Source organism: Borostomias antarcticus, assembly GCF_949987555.1.
Source record: "Borostomias antarcticus genome assembly, chromosome: 5".
NCBI classification, from domain to species: Eukaryota; Metazoa; Chordata; class Actinopteri; order Stomiiformes; family Stomiidae; genus Borostomias; species Borostomias antarcticus.
Window position 1 is genome coordinate 11192682 of NC_140238.1, and position 21232 is coordinate 11213913.

Genomic DNA, 21232 nt, shown 5'->3' on the forward strand with positions numbered 1-21232 from the left:
TCCCGGGACATGACAGTACCCAGGAAGCGGAAGGAGTCCACGGTGGCAACCGGGGAATCATGTATGGTGATGGAGGGGTGGTGCGGGCTGAGTTCTTTCTGAAGTCGACCACCATTTCCACTGTCTTTAGAGCGTTAAGCTCCAGGTTATTCCAGCCGCACAGGTCAGCAGCTGTTCAATCTCCCACCTGTAGGCGTCCCCCATGGAGATAAGTCCTATGCAAACTTCAAGAGCTTCATGGACTGATGGCTGGAGGTACAGCTGTTCGTGTACAGTGAGAATAGTAGGGGGGAAAGAACACAGCCTTGAGATGTTTTTCCCCAGCTTCACGCGATGTGTCCTGTTATCCGTAAATCCGTAATCCACCTGCAGGTAGAGGGGCACTCGTAGCAGGGAGAGCCCGTGCTCCAGTGTAGCCGGGAGTATGGTGTTAAAGGCCGAGCTGAAATCCACAAACAGAATCCTGGCATAAATGCCTGCAGTGTCCAGGTGCTGTAGGACGTAGTGAAGAGCCATGTTCACCGCGTCGTCCACGCACCTGTATGCAAACTCTGTATGCAAACTGCAGTTTGACTTGATGGTCTTGAGATGGGCCAGGGGTCAGGGCGATGGGTCTGTAGTGAGACTGTGATCTTTGCCTTCTTGGGAACCGGGATGATGGTGGAAGCCTTGAAGCAGGCTGGTACATGGCAAACTCCAGTGAGGTGTTAAAGATGTCAGTGAACACCAGGGACAACTGGTCAGCGCAGTACTTCAAGATGGAGGGTGAGACAGAGTCAGGTCCGGCCGCCTTCCGGGGGTTCTGTCTCTTGAACAGGCGGTTCACGTCCCCCTGTAGGATGGAGAGGTGTGGGTTTATAGTTTATCTGGCTGTGGCCTTTCCAGACAGCGGACATATTGAGAACTGGTGTTGGAGTTTCTCAGAGAAGTGTTGTCATGCTGTGATATCACCTAAACAGTGTGTGACATGTGATGTTCCTCTGATGTTCCAGAGGATGTTGTGGTGAAGACGCCCAGCAGGAACCGGGCCGGACGATTCTTCCTCCAAGTCCTGAGAACCCTGAGCTGCTGCTGCTGCTGCTGCACCTCCATGGAGGATGTGGAGGACTGAAGCTCTCCTGTTCATCACCACCCAGGGGGAGCACCTCAGCTGCTCAATATATTACAATATACAATAGGCTACTTCATGAAATATTGGAGTAGCCTATATGATGACTTTGGATGATCATACATTTTTGGGTTATGGTAGTCACTCAATAAACTATTTTTTGCACTTATAAATTATGAGATTGTATTTATTGCCACTTAACAGGAACACTTATACGTAATAATCTGCTTCAGGCATTTTCTTGTAGTCTATTATTTTGCCTCACACAGATACACAATAGGCTACTCCCCACAATCCCCATGAAACCTGGGCTAATGTAGGCTATACTCCCACGCAAGCACTGTCACACAGGTCAATGGTTATGATTAATAATAAGAATCTAGGGACTAAAATGCTCTGTAGCCTATCACCTCTATGTATTTTGAATGCATATGTTTGTATCCATACAACTGATTCCCTATATTTTAATATGTTCAACCCTTCGATAAAATGTGTTTTACTATGTAGATTGTTTTGTAATCCAAGGGATTATGTTAGGCTATTCATAACAAAAATGACCATATCATTTGTAATCATTAACTGACTAAATTACATTTCAAAGTAATCTGACCCAACGCTGGCTATGACTACATGATCCATAATCCTTTGTGGGCAGTTGGCGGTTGAGCTTTACTGTAGCTCGAAACTTCAAGATCGGACTTGGGCGACATAGTTGTAACACTTCAATCAGAGGATGACATCAAATAAAAGTAAACGGAATGACTATCTAGCCACTGTCGCTAACAACTGGAGAAACTTCACTCTCATTGGTGATACACTGTCCACTGTCTAGGCTAGATAACGTTACTAAACAAGCTAGCACAGCTGAGCTAACGTTAGCAGTACAACTAGCACAGCTATGGAGCTCCATAAGGTGAGAACCGAGGTGTGATCGCTGAAGCCGTCATCATGACATCCAGACAGTTAGATCGAGACCACACTAGCTCAGAATAATCAATCCATAACCAGATCTCTCAATATTCTGCGCAGAGGACCCAGGTGATCGCCATCATCAGCATCTTGCTGGTCAGGGTAGCTTTACAGTTTGGAACCCCAGACTCAGGTAGCTAAGCAGTTGATTTTGGCCTTTAACTGTTAGTGTAGTTTGAGGTGTCTGGGCTTGTCTGTGCTGTTAACGGTTTGACGGACTACAGGTCCGGAGGAGCCAGAAGTGGAGAGTTTTTTCCAGTGCGTCGGGGACATGGAGGTGAGCCACAGGGTGCGTCTGTACCTCGGCCTGGACAACCTGGTAAGTGTCCCTTTGGCTCTCCCTGGTGGTACCCCACCACAACAGCGTTTCCGCACAGTAGCATCCCCGGGGGGAAACTACACTGTTACAGCATCAAAAAACAAAGTAATACAATCCACACTAGATCTATCTATCTATCTATCTATCTATCTATCTATCTATCTATCTATCTATCTATCTGTCTGTCTGTCTGTCTGTCTGTCTGTCTGTCTGTCTGTCTGTCTAAACACACACTAGTGCAAATAAACAAGTGTATAACAAGTATGCCTAGAATGTGCAAGCAGGTGTCAGTCAAGTAGGTAAGCAAGTATATGCCATTTTTGTAAAAGTTAATGTCCTGTCTAAGGAGCTTTAGAGCTGCCTCAGGTCCATAGTGTTCAGCCAGTCAGGTAATGCATAGATGGATGGATGGAGATACGTTTTTGATCCCACCAGGGGGGAATTTTGTGTTAAAGCAGTTGAACTTACTGCAAGGTTGGAGAGAAAAGGACACAGATAAAGAGTAATGAAAAAGACACTAGATAAGGGGTGAGTAGCATAAAAAGAGGAATAACACAGACTATATACATCCATATGTACAGTAACTGTGCAGTAAGGCTGTCAAAAGTGCCATGAAATTGAGTTCGAATATATTCGAATTAATTTAATAGAGTTCGAACGATATTCAAATGTATAAGTCGCACTGAAATGAAAAAAGCATTCTGTCCCATTTTGGTTCACATAATTAGGGCCCGAGCACTGGTGGTGCGAGGCCCTATTGAAACTCGAAGGATTATTAGGGCCCGAGCACTGGCGGTGCGAGGCCCTATTGACACTCGAAGGATTATTATTATTCTCCTCCTTCTCCTTCTTCTCCCCAAACAAATGCCTTTTTGGCGGCCTAAACATCGATGAAAACGGATGAAACTTTGCAGATACATCAGTCCCGGTGAAAATCGGATATTTCATTGGTGACGGAAATGGGCGTGGCAAAACGGCTCAAGAGCGCCCCCTGGAAAGTTTAAAATGGCGAGCCCGACCTTTCAGTTTGATGTAGGCGAACGAAATTCGGTGGGCATATGTATTTCATCGAGCCACACTAAAATGTCTCTTGGAGCTATACCCAACATGCAACAGGAAGTCCGCCATTTTGCTCTTAATGTGCCATTTTGTCCTTGTTTTGACCATTTCCATGCCTCGTACTTCGACGAACTCCTCCTACTTCATATCGGGTCAGCTTCATCTTAAGACCTTTGTGATCAAAAGTTATCAAAAAAATTGAGTTTTCACCAAACACCCTTGCCTTGGCGCCCCGCCAAAGTTTGACATTTCGCCATAAAACACGAAGTCCTCATAACTCCTCCATACATTATCCAATTTGTCCGATATATCTCACGCTTCATGACGGTTCTGTCCTGAACACATCTATGTGTCAGTATTGCGTCATACTTATTGCGCCACCTATTGGTGAAACAGGAAGTCCTCATAACTCCTACATACATTATCCAATTTGTCCGATATATCTCACGCTTCATGACGGTTCTGTCCTGAACACATCTGTGTCAGTATTGCGTCATACTTATAGCGCCACCTATTGGTAAAACAGGAAGTCCTCATAACTCCTACATACATTATCCAATTTGTCCGATATATCTCACGCTTCATGACGGTTCTGTCCTGAACACATCTATGTGTCAGTATTGCATCATACTTATAGCGCCACCTATTGGTGAAACAGGAAGTCCCCATAACTCCTCCATACATTATCGGATTTGTCCGATATATCTCACGCTTCATGACGGTTCTGTCCTGAACACATCTGTGTCAGTATTGCGTCATACTTATAGCGCCACCTATTGGTAAAACAGGAAGTCCTCATAACTCCTCCATACATTATCCAATTTGTCCGATATATCTCACGCTTCATGACGGTTCTGTCCTGAACACATCTATGTGTCAGTATTGCGTCATACTTATAGCGCCACCTATTGGTGAAACAGGAAGTCCTCATAACTCCTCCATACATTATCCAATTTGTCCGATATATCTCACGCTTCATGACTGTTCTGTCCTGAACACGTCTTTGTGTCAGTATTGCATCATACTTATTGCGCCACCTATTGGTGAAACAGGAAGTCCTCATAACTCCTACATACATTATCCAATTTGTCCGATATATCTCACGCTTCATGACGGTTCTGTCCTGAACACATCTGTGTCAGTATTGCGTCATACTTATAGCGCCACCTATTGGTAAAACAGGAAGTCCTCATAACTCCTACATACATTATCCAATTTGTCCGATATATCTCACGCTTCATGACGGTTCTGTCCTGAACACATCTATGTGTCAGTATTGCATCATACTTATAGCGCCACCTATTGGTGAAACAGGAAGTCCCCATAACTCCTCCATACATTATCGGATTTGTCCGATATATCTCACGCTTCATGACGGTTCTGTCCTGAACACATCTATGTGTCAGTATTGCGTCATACTTATAGCGCCACCTATTGGTGAAACAGGAAGTCCTCATAACTCCTCCATACATTATCCAATTTGTCCGATATATCTCACGCTTCACGACTGTTCTGTCCTGAACACATCTATGTGTCAGTATTGCGTCATACTTATAGCGCCACCTATTGGTGAAACAGGAAGTCCTAAGACTCCTCCATACATTATCCAATTTGTCCGATATATCTCACGCTTCATGACGGTTCTGTCCTGAACACATCTGTGTCAGTATTGCGTCATACTTATAGCGCCACCTATTGGTAAAACAGGAAGTCCTCATAACTCCTACATACATTATCCAATTTGTCCGATATATCTCACGCTTCATGACGGTTCTGTCCTGAACACATCTATGTGTCAGTATTGCATCATACTTATAGCGCCACCTATTGGTGAAACAGGAAGTCCCCATACTTCCTCCATACATTATCGGATTTGTCCGATATATCTCACGCTTCATGGCGGTTCTGTCCTGAACACATCTATGTGTCAGTATTGCGTCATACTTATAGCGCCACCTATTGGTGAAACAGGAAGTCCTCATAACTCCTCCATACATTATCCAATTTGTCCGATATATCACGCTTCATGACTGTTCTGTCCTGAACACATCTATGTGTCAGTATTGCGTCATACTTATAGCGCCACCTATTGGTGAAACAGGAAGTCCTTTTAACTCCTACATACATTATCCAATTTGTCCGATATATCTCACGCTTCATGACGGTTCTGTCCTGAACACATCTTTGTGTCAGTATTGCATCATACTTATAGCGCCACCTGTTGGTGGTGACAGGAAGTCCTCATAACTCCTACATACATTATCCAATTCGTCCGATATATCTCACGCTTCATGAAGGTTCTGTCCTGAACACATCTATGTGTCAGTATTGCGTCATACTTATAGCGCCACCTATTGGTGAAACAGGAAGTCCTCATAACTCCTACATACATTATCCAATTTGTCCGATATATCTCACGCTTCATGACGGTTCTGTCCTGAACACATCTATGTGTCAGTATTGCATCATACTTATAGCGCCACCTATTGGTGAAACAGGAAGTCCCCATAACTCCTCCATACATTATCGGATTTGTCCGATATATCTCACGCTTCATGACGGTTCTGTCCTGAACACATCTGTGTCAGTATTGCGTCATACTTATAGCGCCACCTATTGGTAAAACAGGAAGTCCTCATAACTCCTCCATACATTATCCAATTTGTCCGATATATCTCACGCTTCATGACGGTTCTGTCCTGAACACATCTATGTGTCAGTATTGCGTCATACTTATAGCGCCACCTATTGGTGAAACAGGAAGTCCTCATAACTCCTCCATACATTATCCAATTTGTCCGATATATCTCACGCTTCATGACGGTTCTGTCCTGAACACGTCTTTGTGTCAGTATTGCATCATACTTATTGCGCCACCTATTGGTGAAACAGGAAGTCCTCATAACTCCTACATACATTATCCAATTTGTCCGATATATCTCACGCTTCATGACGGTTCTGTCCTGAACACATCTGTGTCAGTATTGCGTCATACTTATAGCGCCACCTATTGGTAAAACAGGAAGTCCTCATAACTCCTACATACATTATCCAATTTGTCCGATATATCTCACGCTTCATGACGGTTCTGTCCTGAACACATCTATGTGTCAGTATTGCATCATACTTATAGCGCCACCTATTGGTGAAACAGGAAGTCCCCATAACTCCTCCATACATTATCGGATTTGTCCGATATATCTCACGCTTCATGACGGTTCTGTCCTGAACACATCTATGTGTCAGTATTGCGTCATACTTATAGCGCCACCTATTGGTGAAACAGGAAGTCCTCATAACTCCTCCATACATTATCCAATTTGTCCGATATATCTCACGCTTCATGACTGTTCTGTCCTGAACACATCTATGTGTCAGTATTGCGTCATACTTATAGCGCCACCTATTGGTGAAACAGGAAGTCCTAAGACTCCTCCATACATTATCCAATTTGTCCGATATATCTCACGCTTCATGACGGTTCTGTCCTGAACACATCTGTGTCAGTATTGCGTCATACTTATAGCGCCACCTATTGGTAAAACAGGAAGTCCTCATAACTCCTACATACATTATCCAATTTGTCCGATATATCTCACGCTTCATGACGGTTCTGTCCTGAACACATCTATGTGTCAGTATTGCATCATACTTATAGCGCCACCTATTGGTGAAACAGGAAGTCCCCATAACTCCTCCATACATTATCGGATTTGTCCGATATATCTCACGCTTCATGGCGGTTCTGTCCTGAACACATCTATGTGTCAGTATTGCGTCATACTTATAGCGCCACCTATTGGTGAAACAGGAAGTCCTCATAACTCCTGCATACATCATCCGATTTGCACCAAATTGCTGACGCTTCATGAAGGTCACCTTCTGAACACATCTATGCGTCAGTATTGAGTCACACTTACAGCGCCACCTACTGGTGAAACAGGAAGTACTCATAACTCCTACATATGTTATCCGATTTACTCCAAATTGCTCATGCTTGATGAAGGTCGCATCTTGAACACTTCTGTAAGTCAGTATTGCGTCATACCTACAGCGCCACCTACTGGTGAAACAGGAAGTCGTCATAGCTCCTACATACGTTATCCCATTTACTCCAAATTGCTCAGGGTTGATGAAGGTCACATCCTGAACACATCTGTAGGTCAGTATTGTGTCATACTTATAGCGCCGCCTACAGGTCAAGCAGGAAGTCATCATAACTCCTACATACATTGTCTGATTTACTCAACCTTTCTCAGGCCTCATCAAGGTACCGTCCTGAACACATCTATGCATTGGTATTGAGTCACGCTTAGAGCGCCACCTACTGTTGACAGGAAGTTTCTCTCAGTATTGGACACCGAAATAGCACAGCCTTGAACGGCGCCGCACCCCGACTCGCGTGGGGTGCGAGGGCCCGCTCACTGCTGCTCGCAGCCCTAGTTATTCTCCTTCTCCTTCTTCTCCCCAAACAAATGCCTTTTTGGCGGCCTAAACATCAATGAAAACGGATGAAACTTTGCAAATACGTCAGTCCCGGTGAAAAATTTTATAATTCATGGGTGACGGAAATGGGCGTGGCAAAACGGCTCAAGAGCGCCCCCTGGAAAATTTAAAATGGCGAGCCCCACCTTTCAGTTTGATCGAGCCGAACGAAATTCGGTGGGCATATTGAGACTTTCTTTTAGGCTACAATAGCCAGACACGACAACTTGTCTGTCATTTCATTTATTTATTTATTGATTATCATTTGCTCTAATTGTTCTAATGTTGGGTTGTTTTTAGGCTATACCATTTTGTTCTGCGAATACAGTAGCCTATCGATGCAGCGTACGCCTCGTTTGAGAATAAAGTACTGTATTTGATCAAAGCACGCACTCAAGTGGAAATTCGGTTATTTTATTATAGGCTACTGTAGGTCTATTATAGGCTAGGCTATATGAGTTTAGTTGGCTATTTGATTGCAATTTTGGTACCTTAGATTTTAGGCCAATAATCTCACGACATCCACCCGTCAATCAACGCTATCCTTCTATCGAATCTGTCTAAAGTTCTTAAAACCCGTCAATGTTCCAATCAAATTCCTCTAAACATATGTCCCACCCTCATAGCTTGTTTGCGTCGGAAATACGTCAAACTACGGAAGTTAGATGATCTCAAACGTCCGTTTCAGTGCGACTTAAAAAAAAAAGATTTTTCATGAATATAATAGCCTAATAAAATAACCCTTGACTGTAATATTGTACTGTGAACACTGTTACCCCTCGCTGAGGTGTTTTTGACAGCGCGGGAAATGAACGTTTTGTGCATTAACATGATTCACTGCATAATCTTTGATAAATAATATATTATTTATTAATATTTCAATATTCGAACTCTCAAATTTAGGTTCGAACTTCTTTTAAAAAAAGATATTCGATTTTTTTTTCGAAATTCACTCTTTTTTTTGACAGCCCTACTGTGCAGTATAGAATAGAATAAGCTATATGTACATACATATATTCAGTCTGTGTATAAATATAACAATATAAGGATATAAGTCTAAGAGTACACATACATACATACATACATACATACATACATACATACATACATCCAGGCTATCTAGATATTGATGTTGGATAACCTTGATTAACCTTACTGATCAATGAATGCTGAGAAGAGAATAATCTTTCTGATGTTTATTCATCATAATAAGCATGTATCAGAAACACAATACATCAACCACGCTTTAGGCATTGGTTCAATATAGATTTCAGACATAGCTTAGTTCAACATAGTTACGTAACAGGATTAGACAATGTAACATACCGTGAACAGATGAGCAGATGTTGACAACAGGTGGAGCTAGCATGCTGACATGCTAGCTTGCTAAGCTAAGCTAAAGCCAGCGTAACATAGCCTAAGCAACAGAGCTACGAGGTTGAGCGCCCTGTTCCCTTCCTGTGGGTCAACCTTTATACTGTTCAGTGGGGCTTAATATAGGCTGGTCACCTGACCATTCTTTAGTTATGGTGAGGAGCAGTGATGGAACATAACCTAGTTCAAGATTAGACTCTGCTAGGGAACTTATCCATATCTAATTATCTGATTACCCAATCCTACAGCTGCTGTTGACGGTTCTTCGCTGACCGCATGGTCAATTGAGACTCCTCTGACCTTTCCTGATCTGCTTCTATGACCGTTAGACTGACCTTTCATCCAACGGTATCACCGTTAGCCGTATCTAAATATACACTGGTACAGAGTCACTAGCCTAATATAGCTTTTATATGACAGCGAATGAGATCACTGAAATGTGGCATTCTGTGTCAAAAACCCTTAACAGAAAACTACATCAGATAACCCCCGTCTGACAGTCTAAAGACTGTCACAGTGAATTCTTCACCATCGGCTGCTAGCTTAACTCAACAATGTCAACAAAACAACAATTAACATTAAACAATAAATCCAGACAATAGATGCTAACTCAAAAACACACAGTCAATTTTCAAAAGAATTGTGTTTGTTATTCAGAAAACATTAGCTTTGTCTGTAGGTTGGAGTAGGGAGCGGAGTCCTGCGTTTTTGCCCTCAATTTTCAGGGGACAGTCGGCGCCAGTCTCCACTGCCTCGTCCAGATCCCACAGCCAAGCCATCTCGAGAGAGTTTCTCGAACACATGTGGAGAGGAAACCCACATGTTAGTCACACAGTTCTTAACCATTTTTTTTTTCTTTTTCTTGAAACATAAGACAGTTAAACACTTTTAAGACTGTTAAACAAAACAAACAAAAATTTGTACATTGACGAGCAGATAAATAATCTGCTTCGTCCTGTTACAGATAACTTGTGACAATATGTATATATAAGTGATTATTCATTAAGAAAATTCATTCTCACGGACATGTTGTTCTGCCTCCTCGCGATGTTCGTCGAGGTCCTTCGTTCTCCTCCTCCCCCGTCTGATCCATTGGCACACGTCCAGTCTTTTGCCACCCGTCTGATGGTCACCGTCTAATCCTCTGCCACTCGTCTGATGGCATCCATAGGAATGTCCTTTACCACCCGTCTGATCCTTAACACTCACACTTCCTGGCATAGGAGTGTCCTTTGTCCGATCAGTCCAGTAGAGTGTAGAGGAGACTGGGTAGACTGGCACTCCATAGACGCCTTTCCTTGATGGTCTTTGGCTCAAGAGTCACTTTGTTCCTTTGTTAGTGGAACTTCAGCACAATGCAGAGGTTACAGATGTCCACATTTACTTTTGGGTAGAGGGGAGACTGGAACTCAGCATAGCGTAGGAGTTAGGGTACAATTCCCACATTTACTCCTTTTCCTTATCAGCAAAAACATTTGCAATTTACTTGTTCCAATTAAAAATGAACGTTATTATACATTTTTAATAACATTGTTGTGCAGATAAATTTCGGACCAGCGCCTTGTCTGTACATTAACTTAAACTTGCTGCTTAGTTGGTATCAAAATAGAACTTATTTAAAACTTTAACTTGAGTTTAAATAAACCTTGCCAAAATCAAACCACACCTAAAGTTGCTACGCACAATGAGGCGTGGCCAGGCAATTTCAGGCAAGTTTTGGAGCAATGAGCAAGAGAATATGAAGACAACAAGTTGACATTCCACTGTTCATTTTGCATCAGTTGAGGGTTGAACTTGTAACTTCTGACACCAAACAACATCCTCTATCTCACTGAGCTAATTAACAACAACTGATGTTTGGTTTTACAAATAGACTATGTGTTACCATAAAACACTGAACGTGTGGTATATGCAATAGCCCGTGAAATATCATTGTTGATTAAAGTATACACTGAAACAAAGGATACAACAATAGACGTTGCATCATATACTGATGGTCTGCTCTTTAAAGTGTGGATGAGCGGCCTAAATGATCAGCGTCTCATAATATATTCAACAAATTAAAGAGAGAGCTGTTGACAGTACTTTGTATTGTAAAACATTTTGATGCATTGTCGCTCAATCTTAATGACAATCTGGTCACTGAGTTTGTGAATGACAGTCTGAAGATCTAATGTATCCAGTTTGTTTGCTTTTCTTCATAATTTAACATTAACTTCAGCAACAGTCGCTCAGTTTGGCCAATCAATGAATTCAGTCATTGTAATCCTCGGCAGGGGCTAGGTATGTTTGCCAACAGCGATGTCTCCGATTGGTGGAGCTTGCGTTGGATTGTGGGTAATGTAGTGTTGGTTTCAGAGGACAGAATTAAACATTTTCCAAAAATCCAATTTCTGAAATAAAATTCTGAAAGAAATCACACTACATCTCTCCTTTATGACAATTTTCGCTGATGTTTTGTCCACGAGAAGTTAGACTTCAGTGGAAGATGAATAATAATAATAACATAGGCAAATACAATAGGGTCCCTGCAGCTACACTGCCTGGCTCCTAAATAAACCAATCCCCCCCTTGGACACGAAATTATCAAAATAATGCAGTGGACAATTAATGACATGTTTTAACTAAACATACCTAGATGGGACTGTAATCAATAATTTAATTCCTTAGTTGAGCATAAAGCATTGACCACTCATAGCAGAATTAATGTCCATTCCCCTGGCGTTCTAGAGCTATCTTTCTTCACTGTTTCTATTATTTCATTTTTATTTTATTTTATTTTATTGTATTATTTTTATTTTTATTTTTTAAAAACCCCATCCCCTGGCCTTTCCTTTGTGTCCCTCCCAGAGGTCTGGCCGGGGGTAAGGTGCCATTCTCCTGTCTTCTTGCCCCGTGCGGCATCACATTCCATGTTCCATGCACCTGAACCATAGGCCTCCTTTCGGAACCCTATCGTCCAGCCGCCGGAACCCCACAGTCCAACCGCCGGGCTCACCCGTCAATCACCTCCCCCGTCTGGCGCCAGCCTCGTTGGGGTACACATTCTTTCGGGCGATGACCTCAGCATGTCTCATGGTCACACCTGGCCTTTGGGGTATGATGAGATTTCACAAACAATGAATTGACGATAATTCCTGACGCTCTCTACTCTACCTGCTTCCTGTAGCTGTGGCCTGTCTCCATTCACTACTGCCTTGACCCCGCCCCCTCTCTGTAATGGAGAGAGAGACAACATTGGTCAACAATCACACTTGTCTTTTACACAGTGGTAAATGCAGGCTAGAAAGAGATCTAGTTTCCTGTCTGCCAGGACAATTTCCGCATGTGTGCTCAACACTTTTCTTGGCATTGGTGTACTGCTCTGTTTTGGTTCTGCCATGTTGCTCTATCTTCCTTTGGATTGAATTAAAAACACACAAATTAACACCACAGTATAGTACTTTGTTAGTACAGCTCTAAGATGAAAGTAAAAATACAACAATCTCAATGAAGACTGATGATAATTGATTGCGCTGAAGTCTTAATTACCATACAGACGGTTCCTGTTGGTATCCTGACCTCCATTGCTGCGCGACTGGTCTGGTTCCAATTTTATTTCTGCTGCACACAGAGACTTTAACAACAGATTAACAAATTCCTTATTCAATAGTACGATTGTATAACAACAGTGTAATATAACAATTTGTTCAATTTCTCATATAGTCATTGATTTTCTCTCCACATACCTTTCTCTCATTATTTCCTGGTGATAATAGTGAGTAAAAATCGACTGATTATGATTTGGACAGTCCAATTAAAAATCTCAAAAATATAAATTATTCTAGCAACAATTCAGCTTATAAAACTAACACTATTATTCTAAAAACCATTCTATACCTATTTCTAATATTTTACATCTATTTCCTTATTAAAAAATATAAATTATACTAAACAATGTCTTGCCCTGCTTTTTAACACTACCCTGGCTAAGAGCAAACACTAATTGGGACAATGTTTTTATTAAAAGAATGATTTTATAATTCTCTTAGCTAAATGACTTTGCAGAAGATAAAATATTACTAATTTCTTCCCCTGCAGGGCACTAGATTTCCAATGAGTCTTTCGCTTGGGATGGTTAGTCTAAAATATAATTTAGCAAATAGTATTTACTCTCTCTTCCTTGCCCTCATGTACACACTAGTCTTTTCTTTGTCCCGCCTATGCCACTGAGTTTAAATAGTTCACTTAATTACTGCTTCTTGCTTTCCCTATAACTCAAATAATAGTCATTGCCTACCTTCCCAACAGGGATATGTAATAGACACTAAAGTTGTCACTCTAGTCACTACGCTTCCCCTATTACTTTTTTAACAGTAATTTCCAGTCAGGTTAAGCATGTTACTTGGTTAATTGGCTACTCACTCACAGCTCACCTGATCCTCTCTTCAGTGTACTCTTGATGGTTAGTTTCCAGCTCTCGGACGTCAGGTCACGATGGACAATACAATCCCATCGTAGAACGGACCTTGGCTCCAGAGCACCTCACAAGTTAGTTCAGTCATTTATTAGATTGTATGTCAATGGAAATATTTATCTCCAGTGGAGATAACATTTCTTGTGTACTCATGTAGTATTATGTAGTATTTGCTTGACCCAATGGCTGGTTCACCACGGCCGCTCTGTCCATCCTGCAGGTAAAAATACACTTCACAGATGTTAGACAGCTACGTCGTATTATTAAAGTTTTGATCAGAAACCTTAAGCACGTGCCTTCCTACGAGCCTGCAAGATGGAAGACGTGGAGCGGTGGCACCCAGGCGATTAACCAATTAATCACTGGGTCAGTTATTTGTCTTAAATCTGCGCGCCATTCACCACCGGTGACGGCGTTGGCCCAATCAAACCACGTTTGGTTGACGCACAGGAATCGATTCTCCTTCACGACTTCATCTCTCCTTACTCTTCACGACTTAATCTCTCCTTACTCTGGAACAATACTCTCAGGAAGTCATATTATTGTTATGTTGTACATACATTACAGCAATATTTCCTTAAGTAGTCTATTGTTCTGTAGATTCTGATAACGTACGTATTGTTACATTACTCCATACACGTTACAGTGCCACTTCTTAAAACAGTACTGTATACCGGTTGTGGCCGCTGAGTGTCTTCCAGCTGTGCTGGGGGGGAGTATACTTTTTCCTTGACATGACAACCGAGCCATTTACAAAATGTACTGCAGACCACCAGGTAAGCTGATGACCTGTCCTCCCCATTCTTTCTCAGGACAATAGGTGTCCCGAGCGTCTGGGGAGACAAGCACCATTATTGCAGACAGTACTCAATCATCATTAGCAAGTTCCCTATTATTTTAAATAATATATATATATATATATATATTCATGGTATTTCAAATTGCAGTTTCAATAGTTTAATATCATAATTTGCTAACAACTAATCATAGTTCTGGCTTAATCCAATAATACTCTCCTATGATCTTCTTTGGGATACTGTAGTTTTGACAGAGAGAGGGAGAGACAGAGGGAGACAGTGAGAGCAGAGGTGGGGGCTGAGTGAGTGAGCAGAGGTGGGGGCTAGTTAACAAGAGAGGTGGGGGCTAGCCGCCCGCCTGAGCCGGTGCTATTAATAGATTCTTGGTGCCTTAAGAATTGTGTGTAACTTTCCCAACCGACGCACACACCACCCGGCGGATTCCTGCTCCCCAGCCTCTCCTCATGAGACACCCTCACTCTCATGAGTACACTCTCAAAAGCGTTATAATAGCACTTCACTCAGATCAGCTGGCTTTTTTAGTTCATGAGTAAGTTTTCAGCACATTAGCATAGCTGTAGCGCTTAGCATTTTGAGCATCGTCACAGTTATTTTTATGACAGACATACACATTATTGCATCATTCTTTAGTCGTCACTCGCTTTTTCTGGTTTTTCCTGACACTTTTCAACTACAATCATTTACTGGAATCTGTCGTAACCACAAATTTCACTGTTGTTCTCGAAATCCGTCGCTGTTGTCTTTATCCGTGAGTTTGTGGTTAAATTCTGTCAATTAGGTCGCTTGAGTCTTTCAGACCTCCCACCCAGGGCGCAGTCCTGGGCTAGACCCCTTTCCCTTTTGAGGCCTCAGCCCGGGCTCCCCCAGATTGAGCACTCAACCTTCTGCTTCCCGGTGTCTTCTTTTCAAAGCCCACCGATCACAGAAGCACTACTTGCCTACTAACACATTCGCTTTTGGCTTGTAGTGGCCTGACTGTACATTGAGCCGAGCGCGGCGGCCATCTCGTGGTCTTACTGCCATCTGCGACCCGACCGGCCGGTGACCCAGTCGATAGCGATCCCGGACACTGTAATGATTGTTAGTCACCCAGCTCAGAACCGACGGTCTGATCCTAATTCCACTTGGCTATGGATATTAGAACTTTGACCGTTTTCACCAGCCTTGCCTATTCACAGAGGTCGTCTATCACGCCCCTCTGCTAGGTGTGGACTGTCATCCACGTACCACACAGTGCCAACCACCCTTAACAGCGACACAGTGCTGACTAGACGGTACCAGAGCAGTATGTTAATTCATACTTCACCAGACACGGGGGCCTTCAGTCTTCTCCCCAGCACTATATACCGATTTAGCGTGCCCTCGGGACCTTACGGTTCCGCCCCCGTCTGTTTACCGCTAGGTCCAGGGGTGCCCAATCCCCCTCCCTAACGGTACCGGTACATCGACCGAATGACTTCTCAATTGTTTTTCCATGAAATCAGGTCCTTACTTTTTACACATTCCATTCATTCTAACCTTGGAATCGTGTATTTTCCACTTAAGCTGCCAAGGAGATACGCCTAAATTCTGCAGTGATTATTATCAACATATCCAACGAGATAGTCACTATTATCTGGGACCCCTTGTTTTTACTCTTTAGTTCCAGCGCAGGGAAACGACTATGCCAGTCTTGGCCACCTGCCAGCGGTCCAGCGGTTTCCCTAGATCTTTAAACCGCGTCTGTATATCATTCACTTCTGAGGAACATCTATAACTAATCCATTCATTTCCAAATTGATCAAATCTCTGGGAAATAGCACTGACTGGCGGTTGATGCTCACTCATACAACTTTTAAGCATCATTTTCCTGTTAGGTTTTAGTGACAAATTTTTACACATTTAAAACTCATGCAAATTTTCACACAGCTTAATGCAACTTTTCACACAGCTTAAATCTGGCATTTTTCTCGTTCAACATTTATTGACCCTTCAATTAATCAGTTCCATATATCAGGTTCTTTTGACTGAATAAGCATTCTTATACTTGACTCTTGATTCAGCACATTTAAAGCAGATGGCCTATACATTGTTATTTTGCGCGCTGTTTGCATAGGTAAAATACTTCTTCTGCGCCTCTATCAGAGTTTTCAGTTGTAATAATAGCTTATGATATTAACAATCCTTGTCGACAACGCCATTTTGATGTTGGATAACCTTGATTAACCTTACTGATCAATGAATGCTGAGAAGAGAATAATCTTTCTGATGTTTATTCATCATAATAAGCATGTATCAGAAACACAATACATCAACCACGCTTTAGGCATTGGTTCAATATAGATTTCAGACATAGCTTAGTTCAACATAGTTACGTAACAGGATTAGACAATGTAACATACCGTGAACAGATGAGCAGATGTTGACAACAGGTGGAGCTAGCATGCTGACATGCTAGCTTGCTAAGCTAAGCTAAAGCCAGCGTAACATAGCCTAAGCAACAGAGCTACGAGGTTGAGCGCCCTGTTCCCTTCCTGTGGGTCAACCTTTATACTGTTCAGTGGGGCTTAATATAGGCTGGTCACCTGACCATTCTTTAGTTATGGTGAGGAGCAGTGATGGAACATAACCTAGTTCAAGATTAGACTCTGCTAGGGAACTTATCCATATCTAATTATCTGATTACCCAATCCTACAGCTGCTGTTGACGGTTCTTCGCTGACCGCATGGTCAATTGAGACTCCTCTGACCTTTCCTGATCTGCTTCTATGACCGTTAGACTGACCTTTCATCCAACGGTATCACCGTTAGCCGTATCTAAATATACACTGGTACAGAGTCACTAGCCTAATATAGCTTTTATATGACAGCGAATGAGATCACTGAAATGTGGCATTCTGTGTCAAAAACCCTTAACAGAAAACTACATCAATATATCTAGTAATACACATGTATACATCATCATCATCAAACCTTTATTTATTCTCGGAGGACAATTGAGTTTTCCCTCATTTGCAATGCCGCCGAGATTACACACACATTAAAATACATGAAAAGCATTAAAAGAGACATTTCATACATTAAATAACAAAGTACATACATACATACATACATACATACATACATACATACATACAAACATACGTGCACACCTCTGTGACACACGGAATGCTCAGGCACTGTTATATAGTCTGATGGCTGCTGGCACAAAGGAATGTCTGAACCGCTCCGTATTGCACCTGGGTGGGATGAGCCTGTGGCTGAAAGTGCTCCCCATATGCCACAGCTCGCCACAGAGCGGATGGGAGGGGTGGTCCAGGATAGACTTCTGTTTGTCCCTCATCCTCCTCTCTGCCACAGACTCCAGTTGTTGCCCCACGACAGAGCCAGCCCTCCTCACCAGCTTGTGCACTGGTAGAACATCCTTAGTAGCCTGCTACACACATTGAAGGACAGTGTGATATCGGCTGGTATGAAGGGCCTCTTGAAGCGCTCCGTCAAGCACCATGGTAGAATCAGTCTGTTACTGAAGGTGCTCCTCTGTCTGCCCAGAGTGTCATGTCGAGGGTGTCCATGATGGCCAGCAGTTTGGCCAGAATTTCCACCACCACTGTCACCGAGTCCAGGCTGACCCCCAGGACAGAGCCAGGCTGACTCCCAGGACAGAGCCAGGCTGACCCCCAGGACAGAGCCAGGCTGACCCCCAGGACAGAGCCAGGCTGACTCCCAGGACAGAGCCAGGCTGACTCCCAGGACAGAGCCAGGCTGACTCCCAGGACAGAGCCCGCCCTCCTGATCAGCTTGACCTTCCAGTTGGTGTCCGCTGCCTTGATACAGCTGCCCCAGCATAGGAGATGGCAGATGGCACTCACTACAACATACTGGTAGAACTTTCAGCAATGTTCTTCACACACCGGAAGACCTGATCCTCCTCAAGAAGTAGAGTCGGCTCTGTGCCTTCTTGTATATGGACGTGGTGTTTCCTTCCCATTCCTAAATACTTGTATGGCTGGACTATACCAACATCAACCCCCTGGAAACGGGAGACAGTGGAGTGTTCTTCCTCCTGAGGTCCACCACCATCTCCCTGGTCCACCACCATCTCCCTGTTGATGAGTTCACACAAATACAAGTGGTTCTGTGTGCACCACTCAACTCTACTAGGCCTCTGTATTTCATCTCCTGTCCTCCCCTTACACATCCAACAATAGCACAGTCATCTGAGAACTTCTGCAGGGTGGCTCATCTCTCAGGGGTATCTGAAGTCCGATGTGAAGAGTATGAGTATTAAGGGAGCCAGGACAGTCCCTTGTGACCAGGTACAGTGTTCTGTGTTTGATTCAAGCGTCACTGCGCGCGCATGTGTGTGTGTGTGTGTGCCCGGGTCAGGTGGTGGACTGCATGCTGCACATGAAGTCAGGCTCGGACCATCAGTACCGGAACCAGCTGGAGTTGTACACCTCAGCAGGCCTGCTGCCCACCGTGGAAATCTACAACAGCACCAACACCGTCACTTTCTCCTTCAAACTCAGCATGGTGAGACTGGCTGGGGGTGGAGGGATGGAGAGGGCTGGGTGTGGAAGGATGGGGGCTGGGGATGGAGGGGTGGATTGATGGAGGGCTGGGGATGGAGGGGTGGAATGATGGAGGGCTGGGGATGGAGGTGTGGAGAGAGGAAGGGCTGGGGATGGAGGGGTGGATTGATGGAGGGCTGGGGGTAGAGGGATGGAGAGATGGAGGGCTGGGGGTAGAGGGATGGAGAGATGGAGGGCTGGGGGTAGAGGGATGGAGAAAGGGAGGGCTGGGGGTGGAAGGATGGAGGGCTGGGGATGGAGGGGTAGATTGATGGAGGGCTGGGGGTAGAAAGATGAAGGGCTGGGGGTGGAGAGCTGGAGCCGGGGATGGAGGGTTGGAGGTTAGGAGCACTGTGTCGGGAAGGTAGGAGGAGTGGGTAGGGGGATGAGGCTGGACCTGGTTTTGAGGACTATGGGATGGAGGGCTGAGTCTGCTCTGGTACTGTTGGGTAATGTGCTGCCTGGGTGTTTTCTGTGTGTCTGAATTCTTGTGTGCGCGTCGTGTGTATGTTTGTGCGTGCATGTGGATGTGTGTCCATCTCATCAGAACCACTCCAGCTGGCGTGTCAACATCCCCAGACACAACATCACCATCAACACAGGTGACCTGAGGCCCTGACCCCTGACCCTTAAATCCCTTAACCCCTTAACTTTAACATTAACATTAACCCTGGAGCTCATGACATCAGTAGGAACAAATGATATAAGCCCCTGTTTGACCCCCCCCCCCCTCCCCAGGGGCGGCCCCGGTAGATGAGTGGTTTGTGGAGTTCAGCATGTTCCACGGATACTCCATGTTCTCCACCAAGGGTTCCATTCTGGACACACTGAAGGGTACACTGCTGGACGTAGCCAGAGGTAGGTGTGTGCGGCGTGTGTGTGCGGCGTGTGTGTGTGTGTGTGTCACATTGGAGGTGCTAATAAGATAGTGCTATGTGAACAATTCAGTAACGTCTTGGCATCACTGACACTACAAACATTACTGCCCTATTGGGGTGAAGGATATGTTTTCAGTCGCGTGTGTTCATTTGTTCTTTTGTTTGTTCTTTAGCAGGATTACACAAAAACTACCAGACCAATTTTCATGAAACTCTGTGGAGGGGTGTAGCATGGGCCAATTTAAAATCCATTACATTTTGGAGCGGATCTGAATTACTGGGCAGATTCACGAATTAAACAACACTTGCCCATTTACTTTAATTTTTGAATTTAGGCTCAGGTCATTGTCATTGCCACTTCCGTTGATTAGATAATCATAGTGCCTTTGGTGGTGTAGTGGGAAAGCATAGAACTTTGAATACTGGAGTTGTGTAGTAGACTAGATGTTGAATATTATTCCATTTTGTTGTATGTTTTGTATGTTCTTTCTTCCATATTATACTGACAGTGTTTAATAAATGTGTCAAGATCTATCTATTATTGAGGTTTTATTGTACCCTACCCCCACTAAATGCACTCTGATATCCTCGGGAGAAAGACTGCTGAGAGCTGCTTTCAGTGGAGAGGTGTAGTACCATTATTTGATCCACTTACACATTCAACCACTGCACATGCTGATCTAACAGGTATCAGTGCATCACTCGTCAGTATCGTCACTATACCTAGGTCCTCTGATTTACAAACACACGACCACCTCTCATAAACACCACAACCAGTTACGCCACCAAAAAGCTTACTCTTCAATGGTGCAAATGCGCAATATTTACACTGAGGAGTGAGTTTAACCATTTCAACTTGGTTACACCAACAAAATGCATTAATGGGCGGAGGCTATGCTGTGTTAGCACCCTGACTAGTTGATTCATGCTGCTATGGGATAAGATTCTGTGTGTCTGTTGTGCTTCATTTTTAGTTATTCTGTTGTTGCTGCCAATGTGTAACAAATAAGCCTGGGAATAAAAGTTTTCTGATCTGATTCTGATTCTTAGGAAGGATGGTCAGGTGGGCCTGGGGGGACGGCTGGAGTAAAGGAAGGATGGTCACGTGGGGCCCATAGACAGTTGGTGGGGGGTGGGGGGGGGGCAGCCCTGATTTCGTGGCTCTGTGTGTGTGCATGTGCGTGCAAGCTGGACATGTATTGCTGCATTCATT

The 21232-nt window shown here is 43.7% G+C and overlaps 1 protein-coding gene across 1 annotated transcript in view; it reads left to right on the forward strand.

Moving 5' to 3' along the window:
* Positions 1–2006: 2006 nt before the first annotated feature.
* LOC311309572 (cation channel sperm-associated auxiliary subunit beta-like) overlaps positions 2007–21232 on the forward strand; it is a gene marked incomplete at both ends in the record, with an annotated part of 41196 nt that continues 21970 nt past the window's right edge. Inside the window, 6 exons of the mRNA XM_084438902.1 lie at positions 2007–2021; positions 2138–2210; positions 2302–2396; positions 18957–19103; positions 19689–19743; positions 19880–19999. Coding sequence (XP_084295028.1) covers positions 2007–2021; positions 2138–2210; positions 2302–2396; positions 18957–19103; positions 19689–19743; positions 19880–19999 — 505 coding nt within the window. The remainder of the gene's footprint in view (positions 2022–2137; positions 2211–2301; positions 2397–18956; positions 19104–19688; positions 19744–19879; positions 20000–21232) is intronic.